At 39.0% G+C, this 24039-nt stretch overlaps 1 protein-coding gene across 5 annotated transcripts in view; it reads left to right on the top strand.

Annotated features, from left to right (window-relative positions):
* LOC121527905 (rho GTPase-activating protein 44-like) overlaps nt 1-24039 on the top strand; it is a 137340-nt gene that overhangs the window by 78835 nt on the left and 34466 nt on the right. For 4 of the 5 annotated variants that reach the window (XM_041814933.1, XM_041814936.1, XM_041814937.1 and 1 more), the window contains exons 2-11: nt 1317-1356; nt 1734-1853; nt 3555-3631; nt 6010-6121; nt 6554-6630; nt 10588-10705; nt 13546-13614; nt 13707-13788; nt 16650-16777; nt 19545-19656. In XM_041814933.1, the coding sequence (XP_041670867.1) occupies nt 1317-1356; nt 1734-1853; nt 3555-3631; nt 6010-6121; nt 6554-6630; nt 10588-10705; nt 13546-13614; nt 13707-13788; nt 16650-16777; nt 19545-19656 (935 nt within the window). The remainder of the gene's footprint in view (nt 1-1316; nt 1357-1733; nt 1854-3554; nt 3632-6009; nt 6122-6553; nt 6631-10587; nt 10706-13545; nt 13615-13706; nt 13789-16649; nt 16778-19544; nt 19657-24039) is intronic. The other variant, XM_041814934.1, reaches the window with a different exon arrangement.

Raw genomic sequence — 24039 nt, forward strand, 5'->3', positions numbered from 1 at the left:
TGTTTTGTCACGTGTAGATGAAGATTGGTGTTGCTGCAGTGTTTTACCTTATTCTTGCACAGCTTGCATATTACATGACTTGTGTCCGACTTTCTGGAATAATACAACCTTCAGTCTCGCTGACAGTGGTCAGACTTTCTCATCAATGCTGGTAGATTTTGATCTGAAGCATCAAGTAATTTAGCATCTGCTGCCACCTGTTGGCGCTGTTTTGCTAAATACATTATTATTGAATGTGAATTTCATAAGTACACTTGCAGCATTTGCAGCTATATTCAGTCAGTAACATCTGTATAAATACATGTATTGGCAAGGACAATGTGGTGATATATCCATATGGGTTTGCTACATCCGTGCATGTAAAATTTCACTAAAATAGAGTGTCGATGGTGGGCTCAGACCACCAGTCATTAGCCTGAGCTGATCTGATCTCAGATTTTAGCATTAATGTTACCTCCTCAAGTGTTGCCATGTTTTTAGTTTACATCCCACACATCAGGCAGTTTTAGCCTTTACTCTCTAGTGCACCCTCTAGTGGTGTCGCTCCAGTAACACGGGTCACAAAGCAGCTATATTTATAAGAACGCTAATGTGACTGAAGGATGAAACAGCAGGTATATCTCTGGTGAAAGGGAAAAATAGAGCGAGAGACTTATTGACAGATAGGTGCAGCATCTGCAGTAATGTTGGTGTTTTAATGAAGCATTCTGGTAAAGAGAAAGCGGAGCCATATGTTTGAACATTTCCTCCCAAAAGGTCTTTCCAAATTGTACAAAAGCAAAAGGAAAAGTAGACCAGAAAATCTCGAGTGAACCTCAGGGAGAGGAGGAGTGAGGATGTCTCCTCTGTGACTATCAGGTGATTGACGGCATTAGATAAGATAAAGTCGTTTTAATCCTGAGAGATATTTTCATGCAGGAGTTGCTGCATGAGGTTAAAAAGAGATTGCAAATGAAAGTTTATCAGTAAGGCAAAACAGAAATTGTACACAGGGGATAAAAGTAAAAAGACGGACAGAGATTTCAGCTGTTCTAGGTTGACTATTGCATCTAAAAGTCTTCTTAAGTTCCATGTAAGCACCTGTCAGTCTTACTTTGTCCTGTATGTGAAGCTGAAAATGAAACTCAGTGTTATTTTTATGATTAGCTCCTTGCTGCTACTGCATTCTTATTTATTATGTGCCGGTTCGTTCAGTAAATGAGGTTATTCCAGTGATGGAGAGGTCTGTTTATGTGCTCCCATGATAACTAGTTATATAATTGAATTATTTCCCTCCAACACTAACAGCCTCTTTATTTCTTTGTCTTCTCTTTCAGAGCTGAAAAAACAGAAGTATTAAGTGAAGACCTGCTCCAGGTAATGATTCATGTTTATTTTGTCTGTCCTGATTGATGTGTGTGCATGAAATGACTTTTTTATAAATGGCTTAGTGAACCGCCTTCAGGTGACGTTAATGAGCGCTGAACATGAGCGTCTGTGAGGGAGAACCTGAAAGTCCTCAGTGATTGTTTCAGTGCACTAATTGATCGGATTCATGCCTTTTTCATAGCTGACGGTGGTTACTCTGAGTCAGTTTATTAATGATATAAAAGATGTTTAACTGAGTCTGCTATAAGAGAGATTAAGTCTGTTTTTTCATAAGACATTTTACAGTATAAAGCCTGAATGTGCTTGTTCCTTAGTGTCGATAAGAGCATCCTCAAACTGACTTTGGTGCATTTCATCTGTGTCAGGTGGAGAAGCGTCTGGAGCTGGTCAAGCAGGTTTCTCACAGCACACACAAGAAGCTGACCGCCTGTCTGCAGGGCCAGCAGGGTGTGGACGTGGAGAAGAAGTCCGTCAGATCACCATCGGTGAGAGAAAACAAAAAGAACATATGAGATATTTATTCATGTTTTTATTTTGTTGTTGTCTAATGTGGAAGAATATCTCACTCCAAAACAGGCCAACATGCTTTGGCAACATGAAATCCATCTGTTTGAGGTAAAAATATTGGAGGAGTTGTTGTCAGCACTGCCTAATCTGAATGATTTACTGGGCTGTTAGTGTTAACTGCCAGCTCCTAAATGAATGGTGGTGAATGGGGAAACGGGTCACCATCATTTCACTAATGTACCCTCCACTTTAAAGGCCCCATGCACACCAAACACGTTTATTTCATGCAAATAACTTTTTTTCTCAAGCATGCAACTCATCAGTGCAAGCTTTCACACCAGCAGTGTAATTTATCCGTGTGAAAATTATTAATTTTTCAAACCATGTTTGATGTTTTTTTGCTCTAATGAGCACACATCTGGCCAGTTAAAACACATGTTGCTGATGGTAGAAGAGTTTTAGGCAGACAGAGGCAAGGGCAATGCTGGCGGAGGCCAACACGCACCGGGAACATGTCTGACAGGAGTTCACTCTCATTAAAAACAGAGTCTTGTGCAGGGTTTAGCGCTGTTACCTCATAGCAAGAAGGCTCCTGGTTCGCTTCCCGGCCAGGGCCTTTCTGTGTGGATATTGCATGTTCTTGTCAGATACTGTGGCTTCCTCCCACCACCAAACACCTGCTTGTTGGATTAATTGACTGGCAACCAGTCCAGGTTGTAGCCCACCTCTCGCCCAATGATAGGCTCCTGCCGCTCGTGGCCCCTAACAGGATAGCAGTATTAAAAGTAGATGGATGGATGGATGGAAAAGTGCATTGCTCCTGATGTGCATAGAAAGGCACAACAAATGCGCCTCCAGTTTTCTTTTCATTACAAACTCATATTTTCCATTTGACTTCAGTGAGTCATTTTGTACATGCACTCCTGCATATTTTTTAAAGTAAAACAGTGTTAAAAAGTGTATTTGACCTAATAGGTGCTTTGAAACTGTCTCACTAATCAACACACTGGGAAGAATTGTTTCACATGGTCAATGTTGGTTTCAAAATTTGATGAAAAGCAAAATATGAAAAGCAAAACTTGATTTTTAAACATGCAATTTAAAATATAATTAGTCATGATCAACTTAAAAAATTCAGCAGTAAATTGCGATTTTTAAAAAATGTTAATAGCCAGAATAGTTTATAATTCACACAACCTGTTGTCCTTCTCTATGTTTTTAAATCTTCTAATTTATTTCTTTTGCTGTGCATCTAAAGATGTCTGATGTTAACCTTTACCTATAATAAAGTTTCATAGTTGTGCTTGCATAGTTGGTAACTTTGACTTTCTTACAGTGGCACTGTGCTCTGCCATTCTTCATATAAAGCAACAGTTTACATCTGTAATGAATCCAAACTAAAATCACTGTTTTACCAAATTTTCAGAGTTGATCCCACTGCTGGAGGAGAAATGAGAGGATATCTGATTAATTACAAAAAAGTGATAATAACTTAGGAGCTTAATTACAAAGAATCTCTCTGATCAGACTGATGGGAAAACAAATTAAAGATTTTGCAGGGATGTATTTCTCCTTCGGGTCTTCTGAATTTATGTCTGAGCTGTAGCACGTCTGCATCTGTGTATCTTTAATTCCTGTTTCGATCAGATCCCTAGATTGATTTTTGTGTTTCCGTGCAGAAGAAGCTTCCTCTGACGACGCTCGCACAATGTATGGTGGAGGGGGCTGCAGTGCTGGGGGACGAGTCTCTGCTAGGGTAAGCACACATAAACACAAACTCTCTCTGACTTTTCTGTGTTTTTCTCCTACAACTTAGACAAGTGTTTATGATCCAGCAAATCTTTACTGATTCTCCATGAGGTCTACAAATGCTGATGGATGAAGTTTATCTGTAGACTATATAAAGAAAGAGTGTTGAAACCCAATGGTTGCTGAAGCTATCCTCTGAAGCCTGATTATGGTGGTTAAACTCACTGAACATGCTGACAAAACCAAGACTGTGTCCAGAGATCCAAAACCCTGACACCTTTGGCTGTGGCTGCTGCATGTGTGGAGTTGACTTATTTATCACTGTGCAGAGAGTAGCTGCAGTAGTTTGGCCACAGTGCTAAATTAGAAAAGAAAATCAGTTAATTAATCATGGTCAATGCAATAATCCTGACAGCCCCGATGATAATACATACATTTATTTATTTCTAATTTCTTTGCCTGAAAACTTGCAAAAGCTGGAAAGGGTGCATGTTTGATGGATTACTGAAATTTGCCATCGATGATCACAGCTGCTGATGTAAGAAGGAGGTTTATTATCGGGCGGAAGAACTGACCTGTTAAACCAACTGATGTTTTTATGGTCAAACAAGAGAAGGGGCGGGGCAGTAATAGTTAAAAGGGCACCTGCTTTATGTGGTGGGGTCATTTATAGTAAAACACTAAGTAACATAGTTAAGATTAGGGCTGAAAGATTTTAAAAAATAATCTAATTGCGTTTTTCCCCCAGTATTACAATTGCAATTTAATATGCGATTATTTTTAGATTCCTCATCTTATGTATTTTTCAACAAATTCAAGCAATAAATCAAACCCCCATATGGACAGATACATTTATGAAACGTGCATTGAAAACAATGAAATGATTTCAGAAGCAGTAGCATGAATCTGAATATGAGAGTGCAACAAGCTTTATGCTGTAAAGGAGGAGGCTGGGGTGGAGGAGGTGAAGCTTTGGTGGCAGCAGCAGTGTGGTGCATCAGTGTTGATGCAAGCAGGGGTTAGTGAGAGGAATGTCATATTTAAATTGGCTGCTTTGTTGACACTTGAATGTTTGCATAATGTGTATTAAATCTCTGCTGCTGCTGAATAAATTTATCAAACAGGTATTTTGACACATTTCAAACTTTAAAAAAATCTTGCAACTTCTGCAATTTATCAATTGCAGCAGGCTATATTGCAATTTAATCTAATTTGCGATTCATTTTATGTGAATAAACCAACTACACCACTGTAAAACAGATAAGAAATTCTAAACTATTTAAAGATTAATTTCAAAGAGATCCACTGGGGGCATGTCACTGAAAATTAACCCAGGAACTTATTGTAATTTCTCAGCTATTGGACATGCAATATAGAGCTGGGGTTCCCAAACTTTTCAGCCTGTGACCCCCAAAAACCGGTCTCAGACATCAGGGACCCTCATCTTCTCTTGAGGGGGTTAAAGCAAACAATATTGCACAAAGTGTCATGTACAAAACTTGGATTTTAGTTAATTTTTCTAGCTTTTACTTGCATTTAAAGCACTAATCTCACTTTAAAACTATGCTTCAATTTTGATTTGAGCTCATTTTAACAGCATTTTTGAAATAAATAGATAAAATTAACGATTTTAAATCATATGAAATTTCTCTTTGCATCATGGAAAGCATCCTGCAACCCCCTTTTAGTCTCTCAAGACCCCTACTTTGGGAACCACTAGTATAGAGGGCACTTTTTCAAATTTTGTCCACATACTGGGAACTTAATCTATCATAAAGGCATCCTTTTGCAGCACTTTTTCAAACAAGAGGGCACCAGGAGCCCCCACACACACACACACACACACACATCTCCAGACGAAGTATAAAAAAAATTTGCATTAGTTCCATTTTGGCTTCAGCCCTGTTTTTAATCGGTGCATCTCTGCTTTGCAGTATTTCCCATTGCTGCTTTAATATAAACACAGACTGTTGTTCCTTTTCCTCTTCTTTTTCACTTCCTGTTACCGTACAGTGTGCAAACATGTCAGAACAATTTGTCACTGCTGTTCTCCTGTGCAAACACAACTATTTCTGTAAAGATAAAACCATGTTTTTGTATGTTGGTGTTGATGCTGAGCTGCAGCATATTAATGGCTGTTTATCCTCACTCTAGCACTAAATTACAGCACATTACATCACCTCACTGCTGTAGCTCTCCACTTCATGTATTGACATCTGTGTTGTTTAAAGTTCATGAGTATGACTGAGACCAGAGGTGGATTGTATTATTCAGAAAGCTGTTGCCTCCTCAGAGGCGAGGATTTCACTCCATGTTACACGCCGTTGACGTAATTGTCCCCTCTGTCTGCTCTCTCATGAGTTTCTGTTCTGTTTTCTGCTGCAGGAAAATGTTAAAGCTCTGTGGAGAGACGCAGGAGCGACTCGCTCAGGAGCTCATCCTGTTCGAGCTCACCATCGACAGAGACGTGGTGGAGCCTCTGTACGACCTCGCAGAGGTAAGAAACAACACGGTGGGAGTCGTGGACTTGTGCTCCTTATGTAAGGGTAGAAGAAAATCCCTCAAAACATTTTTAGTCTTTGCAATCACAAGTAAGGGATGAACATGAGGCCAAATAACCTTTGACCTATGAGTGGACATTTGTGCAAAGTGCAACGAAAAACATTAAAGTGTTACCTGGCAGTGCAGAGACAAAAAAATGATTTTTAGTAGAGACATCAGAGATTTCTGGCCTATTCTCTGCTGCTCAGCAAACCCAGCACTCTAATCTCTCTGTCCACGTTTCAGAGTAAACTAATCTCCATGAGACAGGCAGGTAGAGAGCTGAGTTTACCTGGACCAGGTGTGCAGACTCTGACAATGCTGCATCTGTGTCCCGTCCTCTTTCACACCAACAAACAACAAACTGCTGTCTGCTCTGCTCCTTCAGGTGGAGATCCCAAACATCCAGAAACAAAGGAAACATTTAGCCAAGCTCGTCCTGGACATGGACTCGGCACGCACACGGTGAGTTTTGGACGTGTGAGAATAAAAAACTCTGCTGTGACTGGAGAAACTCCATCCCCTGAGAATAAACCAGTCCTCAGGCTTCCCAGTAAAGTTTCATCCATTAAAGACTGAACCTGCCAACAAACCTGTCAATAAGAAGGGTGCAAAAAGGGCATGATGCTGGTTGTGGAAAGATAAAATTTTAGAGTTTAAAGAGGAACTAGATATGTGGCAATCAATTTAAAGGAAACACCAATACTTATAAATAATCATTAATAATAGACATAGATAGTTACAGATAGTTGAGAGATCAAAGGTTTTAGTTTATTGTAGCTTATTTGATGGTCTGACCTACACAGCACCAGTCAAGACAAAATCTGGCCCTTGCACAACTGCAGTTGATGACCACTGGTGTAGTGGTTTAGTCGCCCCATGTACATGGAGGCCTGCAGGGTTAAAGTTTCTGTGGCTCTTTTCCAGCATGTCAGTCCCCACTCTTTTAACCCTGTTTCCAACTCTATCTACTGTCCTATCCCTCAAATAAAGAAAAAAGGCCGAAAATAAATCTTAAGAAAAACAAAGAAGTAAGAGGGGTGCTCAGATGACCTGGTGGTTAGGTCACACCCCATGTACACGGCGGCTGTGGTTCAAGTCCAGCCTGTGGCTCCTTTCCCACATGACTCACCCCCACTCTCTCCTCCCTATTTCTGACTCTATCCACTGGCCTCCTCTCTATAAATAAAGGCATAAAAAGCCCAAAAAAATATATTTACGAAATGTTAGAGGAAGAAAAACAAAGTTTAACAAATATTATAGCAAAATAAATAAATGAAAATGAAATAAAATCTTGATAACAAACTCATGAATGTACAAAAAACTGCCATTTAGTTGAAAATGTGTTTTTATAAAAGGCACATCTGGGGAATTATTCACTGAGATTGATGGGATTAAATATTAATGTAAATTAGACATCTTTATTTGAATATAACTGAGATATTTCACCACACCTTCCTGGTTCTTTAACACAGGAAACGCCATCAGATAATACTTACCTAAGACCCATTTTCCATGGTTATTCGGGTTAGGGGTGCACCGATTGCTATTTTCTGGCCGATCACCGATCTTTTAAAAGCCTGACCTGCTGATTCTGATTTTGGCCGATACCGATTTTTTTATAACTGACAGCATACACCTTCAATGTTCCAATCTTATTTTATTGAATAACATTGAACAATACCCGTGAAACAACACAAACTTGTTGTTTTCACTGCACATGAGGTAGTTTTCTCAAATATAAATGAAAAGTTTAAAGCATTGCTGTCCAAACTACTAAATTGTATCAGTTCCTTTAGTCTTTCGTTTTTCACATTTTAGTAGGTAGAGGCATATGAAACCGATCTTATCCAACGATCTTATTTTCAAGGATCGGTCAATCGCCGATCTCCTAAAATTAAGGAAATTGGCGCCGATACCGATTTTGGCCGATCGATCGGTGCACCCCTAATTTGGGTGTTTTATTTCACCCCAGTAGATTAACATTTATTTACCTCTGCTAGAAGAGCAGGTGAACTGGTCACTGGTTCAAATACTGATCCTAGCTCATGTACGGTGCATGTATTGTACACATTTCTCTGTAAAGCTGTCCTATATAATTAAAGTAATCATATAAAAATTATATGTTCTTTATGAAAATCAGTACACTCATTAGTAAGTTTACCTGAGAGTTTTAAAGTCCCTGTAAAGTGAAATCCAAAGTTTGTGTCTTAACACACTAGATATGTTGGAATAAGGTTGCTGTAAACATGTGAAAACACTGAGGTTTATGTGAGATTGAATTTTTTATTTAGACCATTAGAAAGTTGTTCACCTCTTTCCTGGCTGGGTTTAATTTGCACAGGGTTAGGTTTAGTCTTGATGGGGGATGACCCTGCCCCCTTTATGCTACAACGATATAAAATCACAGAGTAGTTCATCTCAGTATAGTCAGTTGTTAGCTGATGTCACTGCCTTCATTGAAAGTTGGCAGCCAGTTACATGCTGTGTTTTTGTTCACTGTGAGGTAAATTTCCCAAATCTATCAGCCACAGTGGCCTACGGGTCATTAAACGCATCATAACAGAGAGATTTGTGCCAGAAAACAGTAAATTTAACCCCAACATCTTCCTCTGCTGAGCTCTAATCAGTAGCATTTTTAAATCTGAGAGGATTGTATTTCTCGTGAGTGGGCGTGGCTTCGGCTCATTCAACAGACCCGTCCATACCATCCTAGGCCAGATTTTACTGCCTCATTTTTCATGATTTTAAGCTTAATTTTATAAACTTAGAGATGTTTTTAATGACTGAAATTTGGCCTGGTGGTTGATAACACAGTGGCCTGTCATACAACAAACCTAAACTAAAGATTTTTTTTTATCACTTTACAGGGACTTTAAATAGAGACCCCTGGTGGTCCTGATGCTTCTAACTATGTCCATAGTAATTTTTCTTGCCTTACCTCACAGTATTTGTAAATAATTCAAGCATGATAATTTAAGGAATGAGAGCCCATTGCATTTGGATACACACTGGTACAAAAGGAGATAAATAATTACCAGTATGCATGTTTAAATCAGAGCTTCAAGATAACAGAAAGGAACAAAATTAGCTGATGAGCGTCACTATATTTATTTAGTAAAAGTGATTTACTGGGAACTCTCAGCAGCGTTTTTACCAGCAGCTCTCCCTCTGCAGCTCTTCATGCTGTTTAACTGTTTCTTCATCACCTCCTGAGGTTCAATTATCTCGACCGATGACTGATTTAAGCTCAGCTCTGTTATAGAGAGGATTAACACTCACTGCTAAATGAGGCTTTCTCTCTTCTGCAGCATTTAGACAGGTGTTTGTTGCAACATGGAGCAGAAACATGGGGATTAACGGAGCCTCATTGTGGCTGCATCCTGTGCAAAGACTGATTGGTTTAATCGTGATGCTCATTATCTCACATTCTGGCAGTTGCATGTAAAATCATAAAATTAATCATTTTGGTGGATTTAGTGAATTCCAGGGATTTTCCCCCATGGCTTTTAAGGAAATAATTGGACCTGGGGGGGATGAGATCCTGCCAATAATACTGACATAGTTCACTGATGTGAGGGGCAGTTTATCTATCAGTTTACCAGCAAATCCAGTGAAGAAGAAGACTGATAGTAGCAGTCAAATTCTGACTAGAATAGTACTGATTAGAGTAATTTTGATAATTGCATTCATGGATTAGTTAGAGCTCAAGTTACACGTTTTTAAAAATATTGAATCTTACTTTGAGTGTTGTAATGTGTTCATGCCATCTGCCAGTGTAAATTGTTGTTTTTAAACTTTTGACAGATAAAAAATACCTCTAAATGATGCTGAATTATTGGAATCATCATGCTGGAGCTGACTTTTCTCCTGCAGAAGTAGAAAACTGTCTCCTGACAGCTGAGACAAACATTACCATCCCTGTCTTTTCACTGATTTTCTGTCACTTCGGAGCTGTTTTAAGCACAAACTCGGAGAAATTCGATTTTCTTCACTGCAGGCCAGTCAGTCAGGGAGTTTATTTCAGTGACCCAAATCTGAGACAACTTTTCCCATCATGCCGCTGTGTGCTGAGCTCCTCTGGCAGCGCAACATTTTTATCTCCACCCGTAGAGAAAGTCTCAGACAGACAGTCAGACGGAGCGAGGGAGGAGAGAAGAGCTGGAGCTGAATGAATGAGGAAATGTAGATAGTCGAGTGTTTGCATTTTATCAGCTGAAGACTGAAGTAATCCTGGAAACACTCTGTTTGTTTGCTGTGAGTCCTGTTGTTAGAGTAGCTGTCAGCCTCTGTCGCTGATGCAAATCACTCTTTAGGAACAAAAATCTGGAAACAAAACAGCCTCTCCTCTGTTTAACATGCTATGTCATTAAAATCCAAGTGCTGATAAAGAATAATGAAGAAGTGATGTTTTGGTTGCAGGTATTATCAGTCCACAAAGTCTTCAGGGCTTTCCAGCAACCTTCAGCCGACGGGAGCCAAGGCCGACCACCTCAGGGAAGAGATGGAGGAGGCAGCCAACCGCATGGAGATCTGTCGAGTCAGTCAACACCTTCACTCACTTTTCTGCCTCTTTTTACTCCCATAATTCTAGAAAAACTCTCAGTATGTGGTCCATGTTGCAGTAAATGTGCCATTCTATTAGGAAAATCAAAATAAAGTTAATTTAGACCTAAATTTGACTCAACAAATAGAATCATAATGTACAGCATCTTTGTTTGACTACAAAAAATAACAAAAACAAGGGGCTGCATCACAGGCTCTTTCCATCAACATCACAGTTAGCATTCGAGCTAGCTCTAATAAATGATCGAAATTGATTGATTAATATTCATAAAAAGACTTTAATATCGGGTTTACTGGGGTGGATTTAATCATTAAAGTCCAGAAAAGTCACACGAGTTCCAGGCTCACTGAAAACGCTACTGCAAAGATTCAAAGGCATCAATAGCGCCAATGAGAAAGCACAACAGCTAGCTTCAAGAGGAAAAGCAAGTAAGAGGCAACGATTTATGGTTCAAAAGTTATTTATCTTTTGATAAACTGAGTCACTTCTTGTCGTGTATGACAGCGCCGGTCTGGAAGGCGTTTTAATGATCACATTCAGAGAAAAACTGCCACGCAGCCCCCATTCTTTGCTGCTGCAGTGAGACATGTATGGCTGCAGCACAGAGACCTCTTGGATACAGACCTCCCCCATACAGACCTCATGCCTCCGATTGACTTGCATCATGCCATCTCAGCGCATGTATGGGCGTTCACAACAGCAAGGCTACGGGGTCAGAAGTGATCTGGGGTGATTTTTGTGTGGGGAGGGGAGGGCCGCTGAGCATCAATAAAACACAGAAGAAGAAAGAAAAAACACTGGTTGACTGTTGATAAAACACAGAAGAAGAAAGAAAAAACACTGGTTGACTGTTGATAAAACACAGAAGAAGAAAGAAAAAACACTGGTTGACTGTTAATAAAACACAGAAGAAGAAAGAAAAAACACTGGTTGACCATCAGTAAAACAGAGAAGAAAGAAAAGAAAGCATCTTTTTTAAACTATCAAAAACTTAATGAGCTTTTGACATTGATATTCTTGAGTTTTAGCTAGAAAGCTTTAGTTTGTGTATACAAGGACAGTTCTGAATTTCTGTCTTCTATGTGCTTTCTTGCAATTGAATTAGTTTACTACTTACAGGGTAAGAGCAATTTACAGAATCAGCAGTATGTTAAAAATAGGCCACACAATTTATTTGAATTTACCATGATATATACAAATAAAACATGCATAAAGGAATATATCACTAAGAATATTGTCCTATATTTCTCTTAATTTAATTTCAATAACTCTACATTAAAAATAACATGCAAGACAATAAGTTCAAGAGCAACTCTGATGCTATATTTTTCTTTAAAAATTATATGTATTTCCTCTTAATTTAAACTGAAATAAAAATATAGATAATGAATGATAAAACTAATCATACGATGCAACCAGGCAGGATATTTTACTTTGAAAGTTAGAAATATCTCCTCATTTAATTGAAATATTAATATAAACAGAAATAAACATGCAGTGCAACAAGACACAGTGTTTTATTTTGAAAATTAGCGGTGTTTCCTCTTCATTTAATATGAAAAATATATAAGAACAAAAACAAAAATAAACATACAGTGTGACCAGACGTGATCTTTATTTTGAAAATTTGTGCATGGGGGCAAGGCATCTTGTCGCCTCCTGGAGGTCTGTACGGGAGAGGTCTGTATCCAAGAGGTCTATAGTGGGTCCTTTGCTTCTAGTTTGCTGCTTTAAAAACGATAGCTCTTGCATGCAGTGTTTTCCAGCAGCGAAGAAGAAGAGATTTCCGTTTTCTAACACTAACAGCATGGCTAAACGAAGCAAATTATAAAGTTAAACCAAACGGTATCTGATTGGTGCATAAACGTGTACCTGCATTTTAAGCTGAGTAAAACTTTGCTTATAAATTCCTTCATGTGATCACAGAGGAAACCTGAGGTCATTTTGCAACAATCTAACAGTTAGTCAATGATTTGGACCAGAGCAAGCCAACTGCAGGACCCAGAAGGCACTAAATGTCCTTGATAATGTAATTTTTGCATCACTTTGTCATTAAACTGCACCATCATGTCCTTCAGAGACCCCTGAGATTGGGACATGCTAACCTCAACCTCCCTTTAACCCACACCCTCGCATCATTAGCAGCTCCACAGCTGCTTAACAGATTTTTATGTTCTTATATTCTACTGAACATAAACCATCCATGTTTCTTTATTTCTGAACAGCAGAGATGCCCTTCCTCTCCCTGCTAAACCCTGCAAAACTGGAACATAGAGAAAGACCCCCTCTGTATCCTCCAGCTTATCTGTCTGTGCTCAGCTCTGTTTGGCCTGTATCAGAGTCAGATAATCAGGTGTGGACACAGCAGGAAAGGATGGAAAATATGAAGCTCTGTGGCTCTGCAGGATCAGCAGGGAGCACAGCTGTTAGCCAATATGTTTTTATATATTTCCTCACAGCTGTAGGTGTGGTCCATTTCACATGGTCATAATACTTTAACGCGGCATGGAATGGCTGCAGAATCTAGAGGACACATGCATAAAATCATGGAATAGAGTACGACTTCACATTCAGGCAACTTTAAGGGAATGAATTGCTCAGATCTGATTTAGTAAATTCATCTTTTAAAAGCCTGAATTTTCACAGGATCTTCCATTCTGCAGAAACCACACTGATGTCTCATGTTGCATGTTTGTTTAACATACGTCAGCAGATTAAATAAAGGATTGATTACCCCTAATATCATGTTTTATGTTTGATTAAGAGCCTTTGCAGTCAGTGATGCTTATATTTTTTGTCTTCCTCCCCTCCAGGATCAGCTATCAGCAGACATGTACAGTTTTGTGGCCAAAGAAATCGACTATGCAAGCTACTTCCAGACAGTAAGTCCTCCATCTCCCTGCTCTGCTGCATTAGTGAAGAAACACAAATATTCTGTTTGTCTGTGTCTGACTCTCTCTCTGTCTCTGCCTAGCTGATAGAAGTGCAGGCTGAGTACCACAGGAAGTCATTAGAGCTGCTTCAAAGTGTGTTACCACAGATCAAAGCTCATCAGGGTGAGTCTGAGTCCAAAACACTCCTGATGCAGTCTGTTTGTGTCTTTATGCCTCGTCTAAGAGAACGCCCAGGCGCTGCTGCAGTTCATGTCACAATGGGATCCTCTCTGTTTGTGTTTGTGATCGTCTGCTGACAGTTTGGGGTCCTGTCAGCTGTTTTCAATCTCAACATTTCAATCACTAAAGTCAACTTGTTTAAACTGCCTTCATGTATGAAATCTGACTGTTTTACACATTTTAAAGATCTACTTTTTTAATCCATAGACTTTCATTTAGCTTTGAAAGATCAATTAGCCTGCCTTTCTTCAGACAGCATGTTTGATCCAACATCCAAAAACTGTCTAAAACAGTAAGAGCCTGTGTCCACAACTGGACTAGCAGTGTTAATTTTAGACATGAAACCAATCTAGTTTTACGTTCTGAGTGTGGAAACAGCCTCAGCTTTTTTGTTGCAGTGTTCACGGCGCTCTCACAGCTGTTTCAGACTGGGTGCATGGCAGCTGTTGAACTGCTGTGTATTGTTTGATTTTCACTCCAGCATACACTGGTGCAGCCTCTGTTGTATCTCATTAACTAGCAATAAAAAGGATTCAGACAGCTGAAGCTTCTGAATCTGTCTTGGAAGTGCTCATGGCACATTAACACTAACTACATCCAGAACAATCCTTCTCCTTCAGGATTTGGTGCTTTGAATGTCTGGTTTCATGCTAGTTTTGAGAACCTTTTCTGTGTTACACATCTAGAGCCAGTACGTCAGTCGTGGTACAGTTATGGCCAGATCTTTCAGTGGACAGCGTCCTGTGATCAGCTGATGGCCAGCTGATCCTAATTATCATCTCCCAGCTCCCACAGCCAATCACAGCTCTTTCTCTCAGCACAGCAGTGTATTTATACATGGCGTACTTCTCAGTTATCCCTACTTGCATCAATGCTGATACACCACACTGCTGCTGGCAAAGCTTAACCTCCTCCACCCCAGCCTCCTCTTTTATTGCATAAAGCTTGTTGCACCCTCATATTCAGATTCATGCTACTATGGATTAATTGCTTTTGAAGTAATTTTGTTATATTCAGTGTGCATTGTCAGTAGGGCTGAATGATTTGCAAAAATAATCTAAATGCACCCCCCCATATTGCAATTTAATATGCGATTATTATCTTCTTTATTTTGTAAGCAATAAATCATTCTGTATTAAAACACTTTCATCATACATTTAATTGCAGAAAAAAAGGAAACAATATGTTTTACTTAGCAGAGAAGGCCCTGCTCCCTGGGTTAGTCAAGCAGCATGCTTTGATTTTCAAGGCAGTGCATAGCAAGAAACCCCCATCAGTGATTATTTTGTTGACTAGTTACTTTCGTTAATAGCCTTTTTTCTCCTGATGAAAACGAGACAGTGACTAAGAAAAACAAGTGCACATGGACAGAAACTAAAACAAAATTAATAGACATTTTAGTCAACTAATAAAAATGAGACGAAAATGTTTGACAGAGACTGTATCCATCAGACCTAATTTCGTCATGTAGAATGTGGGGGCAGGTTAGGCATATATCCGATCACAACTGCTTTTGCTGCATGGTGGCGGGGTAAGCCGGGGACAGATCCAATCAGTCGACTAAATTTACTGTAAATTTCATCGACTAAAATGTTGGGAAGTTTCATCAGCTAAAACTAGACTAAAACTAAAACAATTTTAGATGACTAAATTATGACTAAAACTAAAAGATATTTTTGGCAAAAACTAAATTAAAAAGTGCTGTCAAAATTAACACTGACCCTCATATGAACAGATACGGGTATGACTATGTATACTGAAAACAGTGTTTTTTTTCTGAAGCAATTAATCCGTAGTAGCATGAATCAGAATATGAGGGTGCAACAAACTTTAAGTTATAAAGGAGGCGGCTGGGGTGGAGGAGGTTCAGCTTTGCCATCAGCAGCAACAGCAGTGTGGTGCACCAGTGTTGATGCAAGCAGGAGGACGTTAGTGAGAAGGACGTCACATTTAAATGACCCGCTGTGTTGAGAAAGAGAGCTGTGATTGGCTGTGGGAGCTGGGAGGCGATGATTGGTATCAGCTGGCTATCAGCTGATGATGGCTGGGGGCTCTGACTACGGTAAACTAATGCTACGCTTTATCAATATCATATAGAATCAACTAGGGTAGAACTTAAAAACACATCTAATTCTAGTTATTTTTGCTCGTATTGAAAATTTATTTGCGTTTTGAAGGGGATTATCGTTTTTATGTCTCCTGTTTTGATTAAGAAAAACACATAAAAAATGAAAAGAAGGATTTTTTTGTAAACCACTCTAAGAAAATTGACACTACAATAAAACCTCTGCTGCTGCAATGAATGAATTTATTAAACTGGTATTCACATTTCAAGTTAAAGAAATACTGCAACTTCTGGCATTTGCAGATTGCAGCAGGAATAGGAGGCTGCAATCTGCAAATCCACTATGATACTATAAATAAACATGCATCCTACACTGCATACCTATCGGCATAGATGTGCAATGCCAATAAATATCTGTTTCTAGAAGTCTGTACATTTTGTCCTCTCATGACACAGAAGGACGAGTCAACAATTATTTCTACTTTAAACAAAAGGTTCTGAACAGGAGAGAATTAAAGTGTTTCCTACAAAAGCAAAGAAAACAAAGCTTATAAAGTCGTCTGGTGAAGGCTGCTAATAACAGCATGTTAAACTGAGGTCTAAAGGTCACCCAGAAAATATATTTCAGAGAAAATCCTCAGCATCTGTATTCATGGGTATGAAACACGCACCGCCTAAAGTAGAGCTGCTGCTGTTGTGTGCACGTTTGTAACCATGCATGTTTGTTTGTGACTGGCAGAGACCTGGGCAGAGAAACCATGCTATGGGAAACCATTAGAGGAGCACTTAGCGCTCAGCGGGAGAGATATTGCCTTTCCCATCGAGGCCTGTGTCACCATGCTGCTGGAGTGTGGCATGCAGGAGGAGGTGAGACCACAGCACACATCACACTGGAATCAAATCCACCACAGAGGCGTGTTTCAGTGTTTCAGAGGGTGCCGCAGAGATGAAGTCGCTCTTCATTACTGAAGGAAACCTTTCTAATGAGGTCCAGGCTACTGTTTGCTTTCCTTTTAGCTGTTTGGTAGCCTGAAACAAATAATCCTCGTCTGTGTAATTAATGCATGATGTAAGAAATAGCCTCATTTTTTGTAATCAGGCCAGTGAGCTGAAATCAGTGACGCTTTAATTGCTCTGCAGTAAATGAGTGTTTAATGGAGAAATATTGAGGGTACAGTAAATGTGTTCAATCAACAAATCTTCATGAGATTAAAAGAAAAAACAAATACATCATTAAGAAGGAGTTAATTTTCATTCTGCAGTAATTAGGCCTAATATGTTGGCTGAAGGTTATGGATACTGTTTGTGATATGGAGCAGAGAAAAATATGTTTACTTTCATCTGAAGCTGATGATCAGTTTAGTCGCTGGTGAATGAAGCTTTCATTCATTAACGGTTTGTGATCTCTAAAGTTCTGCAAATACGATGCATTAACGATAACAGTTGTTAAAAATCTGTTAGTATGAATATACAGTAATTTATTTAGTAAACAGATTGTTTTGATCCATGCTTTTGGCTAAAAATGAAATGTTTATAAAGTTTTTAGCTGAAATTATTCATGTAAAAACGGTTGCACCATTCCCACATTTTTGCAGGCCAAGTACAAGTCTTTGCATTTTGGTACTTACTGATACCGAGTATAAATTTGAGTAGTCAGTAATACCATGATTATTAGAATATTTTAAAAAATCACATTATTTTTATCAGATTTTTGTCACCCCCTCCCCATTACAATTTATCAGGGTATAGTTTTCATTTTCCTCTACTTTTGTCATCCTCATTTATTTTAGAATATCAACAAACTGAAGACATGGCTCCAACTTTAAATACAACTGGTCTAGCCTCAGGACCAATCAACATCTTTGATGACAAATCACGACCCAAATTTCCAAAAATTTTCAACAATGCATGTAGATCTTGGATGGAACAGAATTTATGACAGAAACAAGAGGCAGGGCAAAACTGACATGTTTTACACCCTTCTTTCCATGATAATGTATCAATTTTATCCAATTTTCCAGAGATTTTGAGAAATTACTTCATTAAAATGGTAAAAGCAGCTCTTTTATCGCAAGAAAAGGAGATAAATGGTTGAAATATTGATAAATTTACCCATTATCACAATAAAAAAAATTATGGTTGCATGTTCTTGATTGATTTTTGTCAGTCACACATTCAACGACCCAGAGAAAACTGCTCCGCGACCCACTTTTGGGCCCCAACCCACTGCTTTAAAAGGTAGTGTTGTAGTACTCGAGAACAGTCTTGATCTTGAGACCGGTCTCAAGACCACATTTTGAATGTCTTGGTCTTGTCTTGATCTCGGACTGGCCGGACTCGGGATTTTCCATTTTCCATTGAGACCGGTCAAGACCAGCACTGATCTGCTACTCTTGGACTACATTAATGTAATATTGAGAAGCACAACAAATAGCTTCACCTGCAAAAACTCGGACATCAGTCCATCCTATTTCTAGTCAGAAATACCTCTGAACACTTACTTTAGGCCTCATTCACCTGACAAATCTAGAAAAACATCTCATTATCAGATATTTAAAATAATTCAGGACTTGTCAGTTGCTTTTAGAAACATACAAGGATTTGTTTTTTACAAGTAGTAAGTTGAACAAATTTGTTAAGATTTGAGATTTTTGCATATGATAGAGTTGCAGACACCTTGTCTTTATCTATCATAGTCAATAAAAAGAAAACTAAAATTAAAGAGTGAAAACTCTTTAACTGTTCAAATTTGTCATGGTTTTTTAAAATTTATTTTCATGGTCTCTGTCTTTGGTCAGTGTATTTTTTGGCAGATCCGTTAACTGGTTGAAACCGGACAGAAAAAATGGGAGAAACTCTCGTTATTCTGTTTTTCCATTTCTGACCAAAAATTACAAAAACAGAAAAATGAGCCACTTTTCCGTTTTTTTTGGTTTGGTTACAAAAACAGAAAAACAAATAACATTTTTTTAAAAAGGGGTCCAATTTTTTTTTTCTTTTTAATTCTGTTTTTTTGTTTTCTTCATTTAATGAAATTCTTGAGGAAAAGGAAATCACGTGACCAGTGGGAAAGCTTAGAATTTCAAAATAAAAGCCTCCATGTCAAAACAAGAGCCATTCATCGTGTTTTACAGGAATAGAATTGGCAAAATGCTCTTTAAACACTGTCTTGTCTCAGTCTGGGCTTGCCTCAGTCTGGACCCCTAAAGTCTTGGTCTTGTCTGGTCTTGGGCAAGTCTTCATCTTGGATAGTGTTGTCTTGGGTACAACACTGTTAAATATGATATGGAGTACAGTATCTGCAGTGTTTTATGAGTAGCGCAGCCTTCATTAAAAAATTAACTGCCAACATTTTATGAATCAAAAGTGCAATATTTAAACACCCATTTCAGTGGATACTTTGGTTTCACTTTTGTTCACTGGTAGGCGTTAGAAATGCACAGTCCATCTTTATTCACAGCCAAAAGCTCCAACATTGAAATAGTCAGGATGTTCTTCATTGCCCACCTCCTCCTATGGAATTAAAGCTCTCATTTAACACCAACCCTTGTGTCTGATTTTAAGATTTTCCTTTCCTCATTGCTCCTTTAGTGTGGATTTATTTATTTTATCTTATTTTGGTTTTTATTCTCAGGGTTTATTCAGAGTCGCTCCCTCAGCCTCCAAACTAAAGAAGCTGAAGGCGTCTCTGGACTGCGGGGTGCTGGACGTTCAGGAGTACTCTGCTGACCCACACGCCATCGCAGGTGAGTCACTTCGAGCGTAACACCTCCACCATCACATACTGATACCCCCCTAGCGATGTGTAATCTGCTGAAATGAGGGCTGATTCCAATCATCTGGAATGGGAAACTTGCCTTACAGGGATGGATTTATGAGTTGGCACCATTTGCTCATTAGGAATCTAATATCTGTGCGTTTCTGGCTGAGATCGTCTGTAACTGAGACGTCAGCTGTGCCACCTTTACCCCACATAGAGGAGAAAAAACACATTAAGGGATGAACATCGCAATTAAGCTGCTAAATGATCTGCACATGACCTGAATCTAACAAACCTTTAATTTTATAACCCAGACTTTACTGTTTTTTCACTGATTTTCTGCAGCTGTCATTTTAATAAACCTCATCCTGAAGGTTAACATGAAAGTCTTCTAAAAGAGTCACAAACATGAGTTAAAATATAACTTCAGAGCCTGTTTACATTCTCTGTTAACATCCATACTGGTTAATCTGCAACAAGCTGACTGCACTTTCATACCTACACTCTCACTTTGCATTAACGTCTTTAGTGAAGATCGCAATCAGAGCTCTTTACTGGCATCTTTTATAAATAGCAGCCCAAACATCATTTCCATCACTCTCAGGCCTACCGTGGCCTTTTCATGTCGGTCCAGCCTTGTTGTTCACTTGTCTTGAAATGAGAAGTCATTCCAATCTCAGCAGAACCACACAAGGTTTATTTACTAAACAGTATGTCAGTGTTTCCTCTCAAACACACTCATGGCCATATGAGGAAGAAAAGCTGTTAAAAAGGCACTGCATGGGTGTCAGGTTAATGTGAGATAGGTAAGGTAACTTTAATTACACCCTTTGGTAAATTTAGTCTACAATAAGTGAGTCAGCCTCCTTTCACATAATCAACATTACAGGACAGAACAAAACTTGATAATGTGACCATAGTGCTCAAAACTTAAAAGGAGTAACCCACTCCAGAACATTCATCTTGTTTTCTTTAAACCATTTCTGTGTGATTCGGGCCATTGTGTAACTGGGAAATAAATCTTCTCCCAAGCTGTAGTTCTCCTGCAGACTGAATAAGATCGTCCTCCTACATTCCTACATTCATACATTTATTTTACCCTCTAACTTTTCAAGCCTTCCAGGGCTGGCTGCCTAGAGGCATCTCCACAGCATGATGCTGCCACCACCGTGCTTCACAGTGGGAATGATGTGTTTGTGGTGACGTGTAGTGTTTGGTGCCTTGTCCAAAAGACCAAAAAGCTCCATTTTGGTCTAACCAGACCAGACCAACGAACTTTCTTTCAATTGACCAAGGAGTCTCCCACATGCCTTTAGGTAAACTCTAGTCTAGATTTAATGAGTTTTCTTCAACAGTGGCTTTCTCTTTTCCACTCTCTCAACAGTTGTTGTGTGCAGAGTTGCTCCCATCTCAGCTTATGAAGCTTGTAACTTCATCAGAGTAGTCATAGGTGTCTTGGTGGCCTCTTTTATTAGTCTCCCTGGAATTTTTTTTGAATCCGTCCCCTGATTTATACTCTTAAATAACCTTTTCTCTGAGGTGCTTGGGGTATTCTTTTGTCTGCATGGTGTAATGGTAGCCAGGAATACTGATTAACCAGTGACCTGACCTTCCAGACACAGGTGTCTTTATACTAAAATCACTGAGACACATTCACTGCACTCAGGTGATCCCCATTTCACTAACTGAGAGACTACTAGCACCAACTGGCTAGACCTCTGTTGAAGGGCTCTGATTTTAAAGCGGGTACAGTAAATGCATCAATAAATATTTATGCAGTCACTTATTTTACATGACATATTTTGGTTTAATTGGCATTATTTTGTAGAAATCTGTCTTCGCTTTAACACTAAAGAGTTTTTTTTTTGGCCAAAAAAAGCCAAATTCTTTTTTTTACCATGGTTGATTTGTAAAGTCAGTAAAGGGGTAAAACATCCAAGGGGGTGAATACTTTTTATGGGCGCCTGAAATTCACAGGGCAGGGAAATAACGCTCAGTGTTAGTTCATGTAGGACATGGTAGTGGTAGGCTCAGCCATGATCAGCTGACAGCCAGCTGATCCTGATTGTCACCTCCCACAGCCAATCACAGCTCTTTCTCTCAACACAGCAGTGTATTTAAATATGATATTCTTCTCACTAATCCCTGCTTGCATCAACAGTGGTGCACCACACTGCAGCTGCTGCTGGCAAGCTCAACCTCCTCCACCCCAGGCTCCTCCTCTATAGCTTAAAGCTTGTTGCACCCTCATATTGAGAGTCATGCTTCTATGGATTAATCTCTTTTATCTAATTTTATTGTATTCAATAGGCATTGTCATAGAAGTATCTATCCATATGGGGAAAGTCGAAGCATGCTGCTGGAGCGAGCTATTGGATATCAAATTGTTGTCACTATGCATTCAGGTGCATTTAAACCCAGCATTAAGGATGACTACTTTGTATTCAAATACCCACCACATCTGTCAGTGCAAGGTGTAAACAGGGTCTCAGACCTTTAAGGATTCAGGTCTCGTCTCTACATGTGAGTCAGCAACAACAGAAAAGCCATTTCTTTCACCCTCTATATTTCTTTTATATCAGACATATATTCAATAAACCATCCCAAAAATGTCTGATGATAAATCCAAATATAACTGGGATCAGTGTCAGGATGATTCTCCGTCTTCTCCAGAGGCAGCACGGAGAAGAAAGAAAGATGTGTTTTGTTGTTGCTGTCACTGGTTCGCTCTTAAATCAGGATAGCAATGGAATAAAAAAGAAAGAAAAGCTTTCAAGCTCTTATGCTGCGTTTATTGATCTTTTTTTCTTCGGAGAAAAGTGTTTGTCTTCACTGGAGCAGACTGCTGCATAATGCTGTTGACAGATGAAAACAATACTCCAAAATAACAGCTTTTTAGGAGCTATGGACCGTATTTTTAGCTGAAGCATGATGCATTTTTAATCAAGTGTTTTTGAAAGAGAAATTGGTGTGGAGTTTGTTACTGAAGAAGTCAGATAAATATCATGGGACAAGAATCCATGACTCAAAGTCAAATTTAACATGATTACGCCTGCATGGTTTGATTATGAAATAATGAAATAAAATTGTTCTAAATAAATGCAGTTTGTATCTTGTAGTTTCTAGCATGTTCTACCAAAGTTTAAACCAATCTAATCCTGATTTATAGTGTCATGTCTTTGCTTTAGTTCATCTTTATTAAAACTGATTTAAAACTGGAAGAGAATCTTGTTAAACAAATAAAATTAAATATTAAAGGAATTTGAGAGTCTGTACCCAAAAAAGATTAGTATTTAGCCGATACTTAGCAAGCAGTCATAATGTGAGTGGGAAAAATATGGCTTACACAACTCAAGAGTTATATACAATTAAAAAGAAACACTGATAACACCAAAAATACTTCATGTAAACTTAAGATTTCTGCCCATCAAAGTTGTGCCAACTCAAGCAAAAAACATGGGTCCTAGATCTACGGTCCTCAATCTGAGGTTAATAAAGTGCAGAAAACTGTTTAATTACAAATGCTCATCCACTTCACTTGGAGGCGCTGTTAGGAAAAACACAGGTCCTAGAGCTATGGTCTTGAATCTATGGTTCTGAAACTTCTGCCTGCAAGCCTACACATACATACTACTGATAGAGCCCCACAGTCAGCAAGTGACCAACTCAACAGACAACCTCACTCATGGTGCAGAAGTTTTTAACAACAACAGTTGCAACAATTCATTTGAAAAATGAGCAATGGTCCCAGCCAAGGTTATTATAGTTAACCAAAACCTACTTAACTAGAAAAGCACTCAGAGAGTGTAGACCTCCGCCATTAGCCCTAACTCCCAATAGTGAAGGATCCTTTAAAAATTCCTGGAGTCGTCCCCATGCCCCCCCACCACAGCATTCGCTGATTACTCCCTCCCCGGCAGGGTGGAAACAAAGTGAAGCAAAGCATTGGCTTTGTAATGGGTGGACTGTCATGGCGAAAGCATTGCCTGCTGCTGCCAACAGATGCACTGACAGTCTCACCCATGGTCTCACATGGACGACTGAAAGACATGGCAGAGGGTGAATATTCCTCTATTCCTCCCAGCATTGTGAGTATTCTCGCTACAATTCGCTGTCTTTCTCTGTTACGCTTCGACTCAACTCCGGAGGAAATAACCAAAACTAAAATGTAATAATCATTTTATTTAACTGACACTAAATAAAAACTATGCTTTCAAAAGAAAAAAAAAAAAATTAAAACTTAATCCTCTGCTTAGAAAACTAGCTAAAATTCAAGACAAAATCTCCTTAGTTTTAGTTTTTGACGGCAGCTTAATGACTGACATGTATGCCCATGCCTGGAGAGAATAAAATCCCCTGATTTGATTGG

The sequence above is a fragment of the Cheilinus undulatus genome, linkage group 20 (genome assembly GCF_018320785.1).
Source record: "Cheilinus undulatus linkage group 20, ASM1832078v1, whole genome shotgun sequence".
NCBI classification, from domain to species: domain Eukaryota; kingdom Metazoa; phylum Chordata; class Actinopteri; order Labriformes; family Labridae; genus Cheilinus; species Cheilinus undulatus.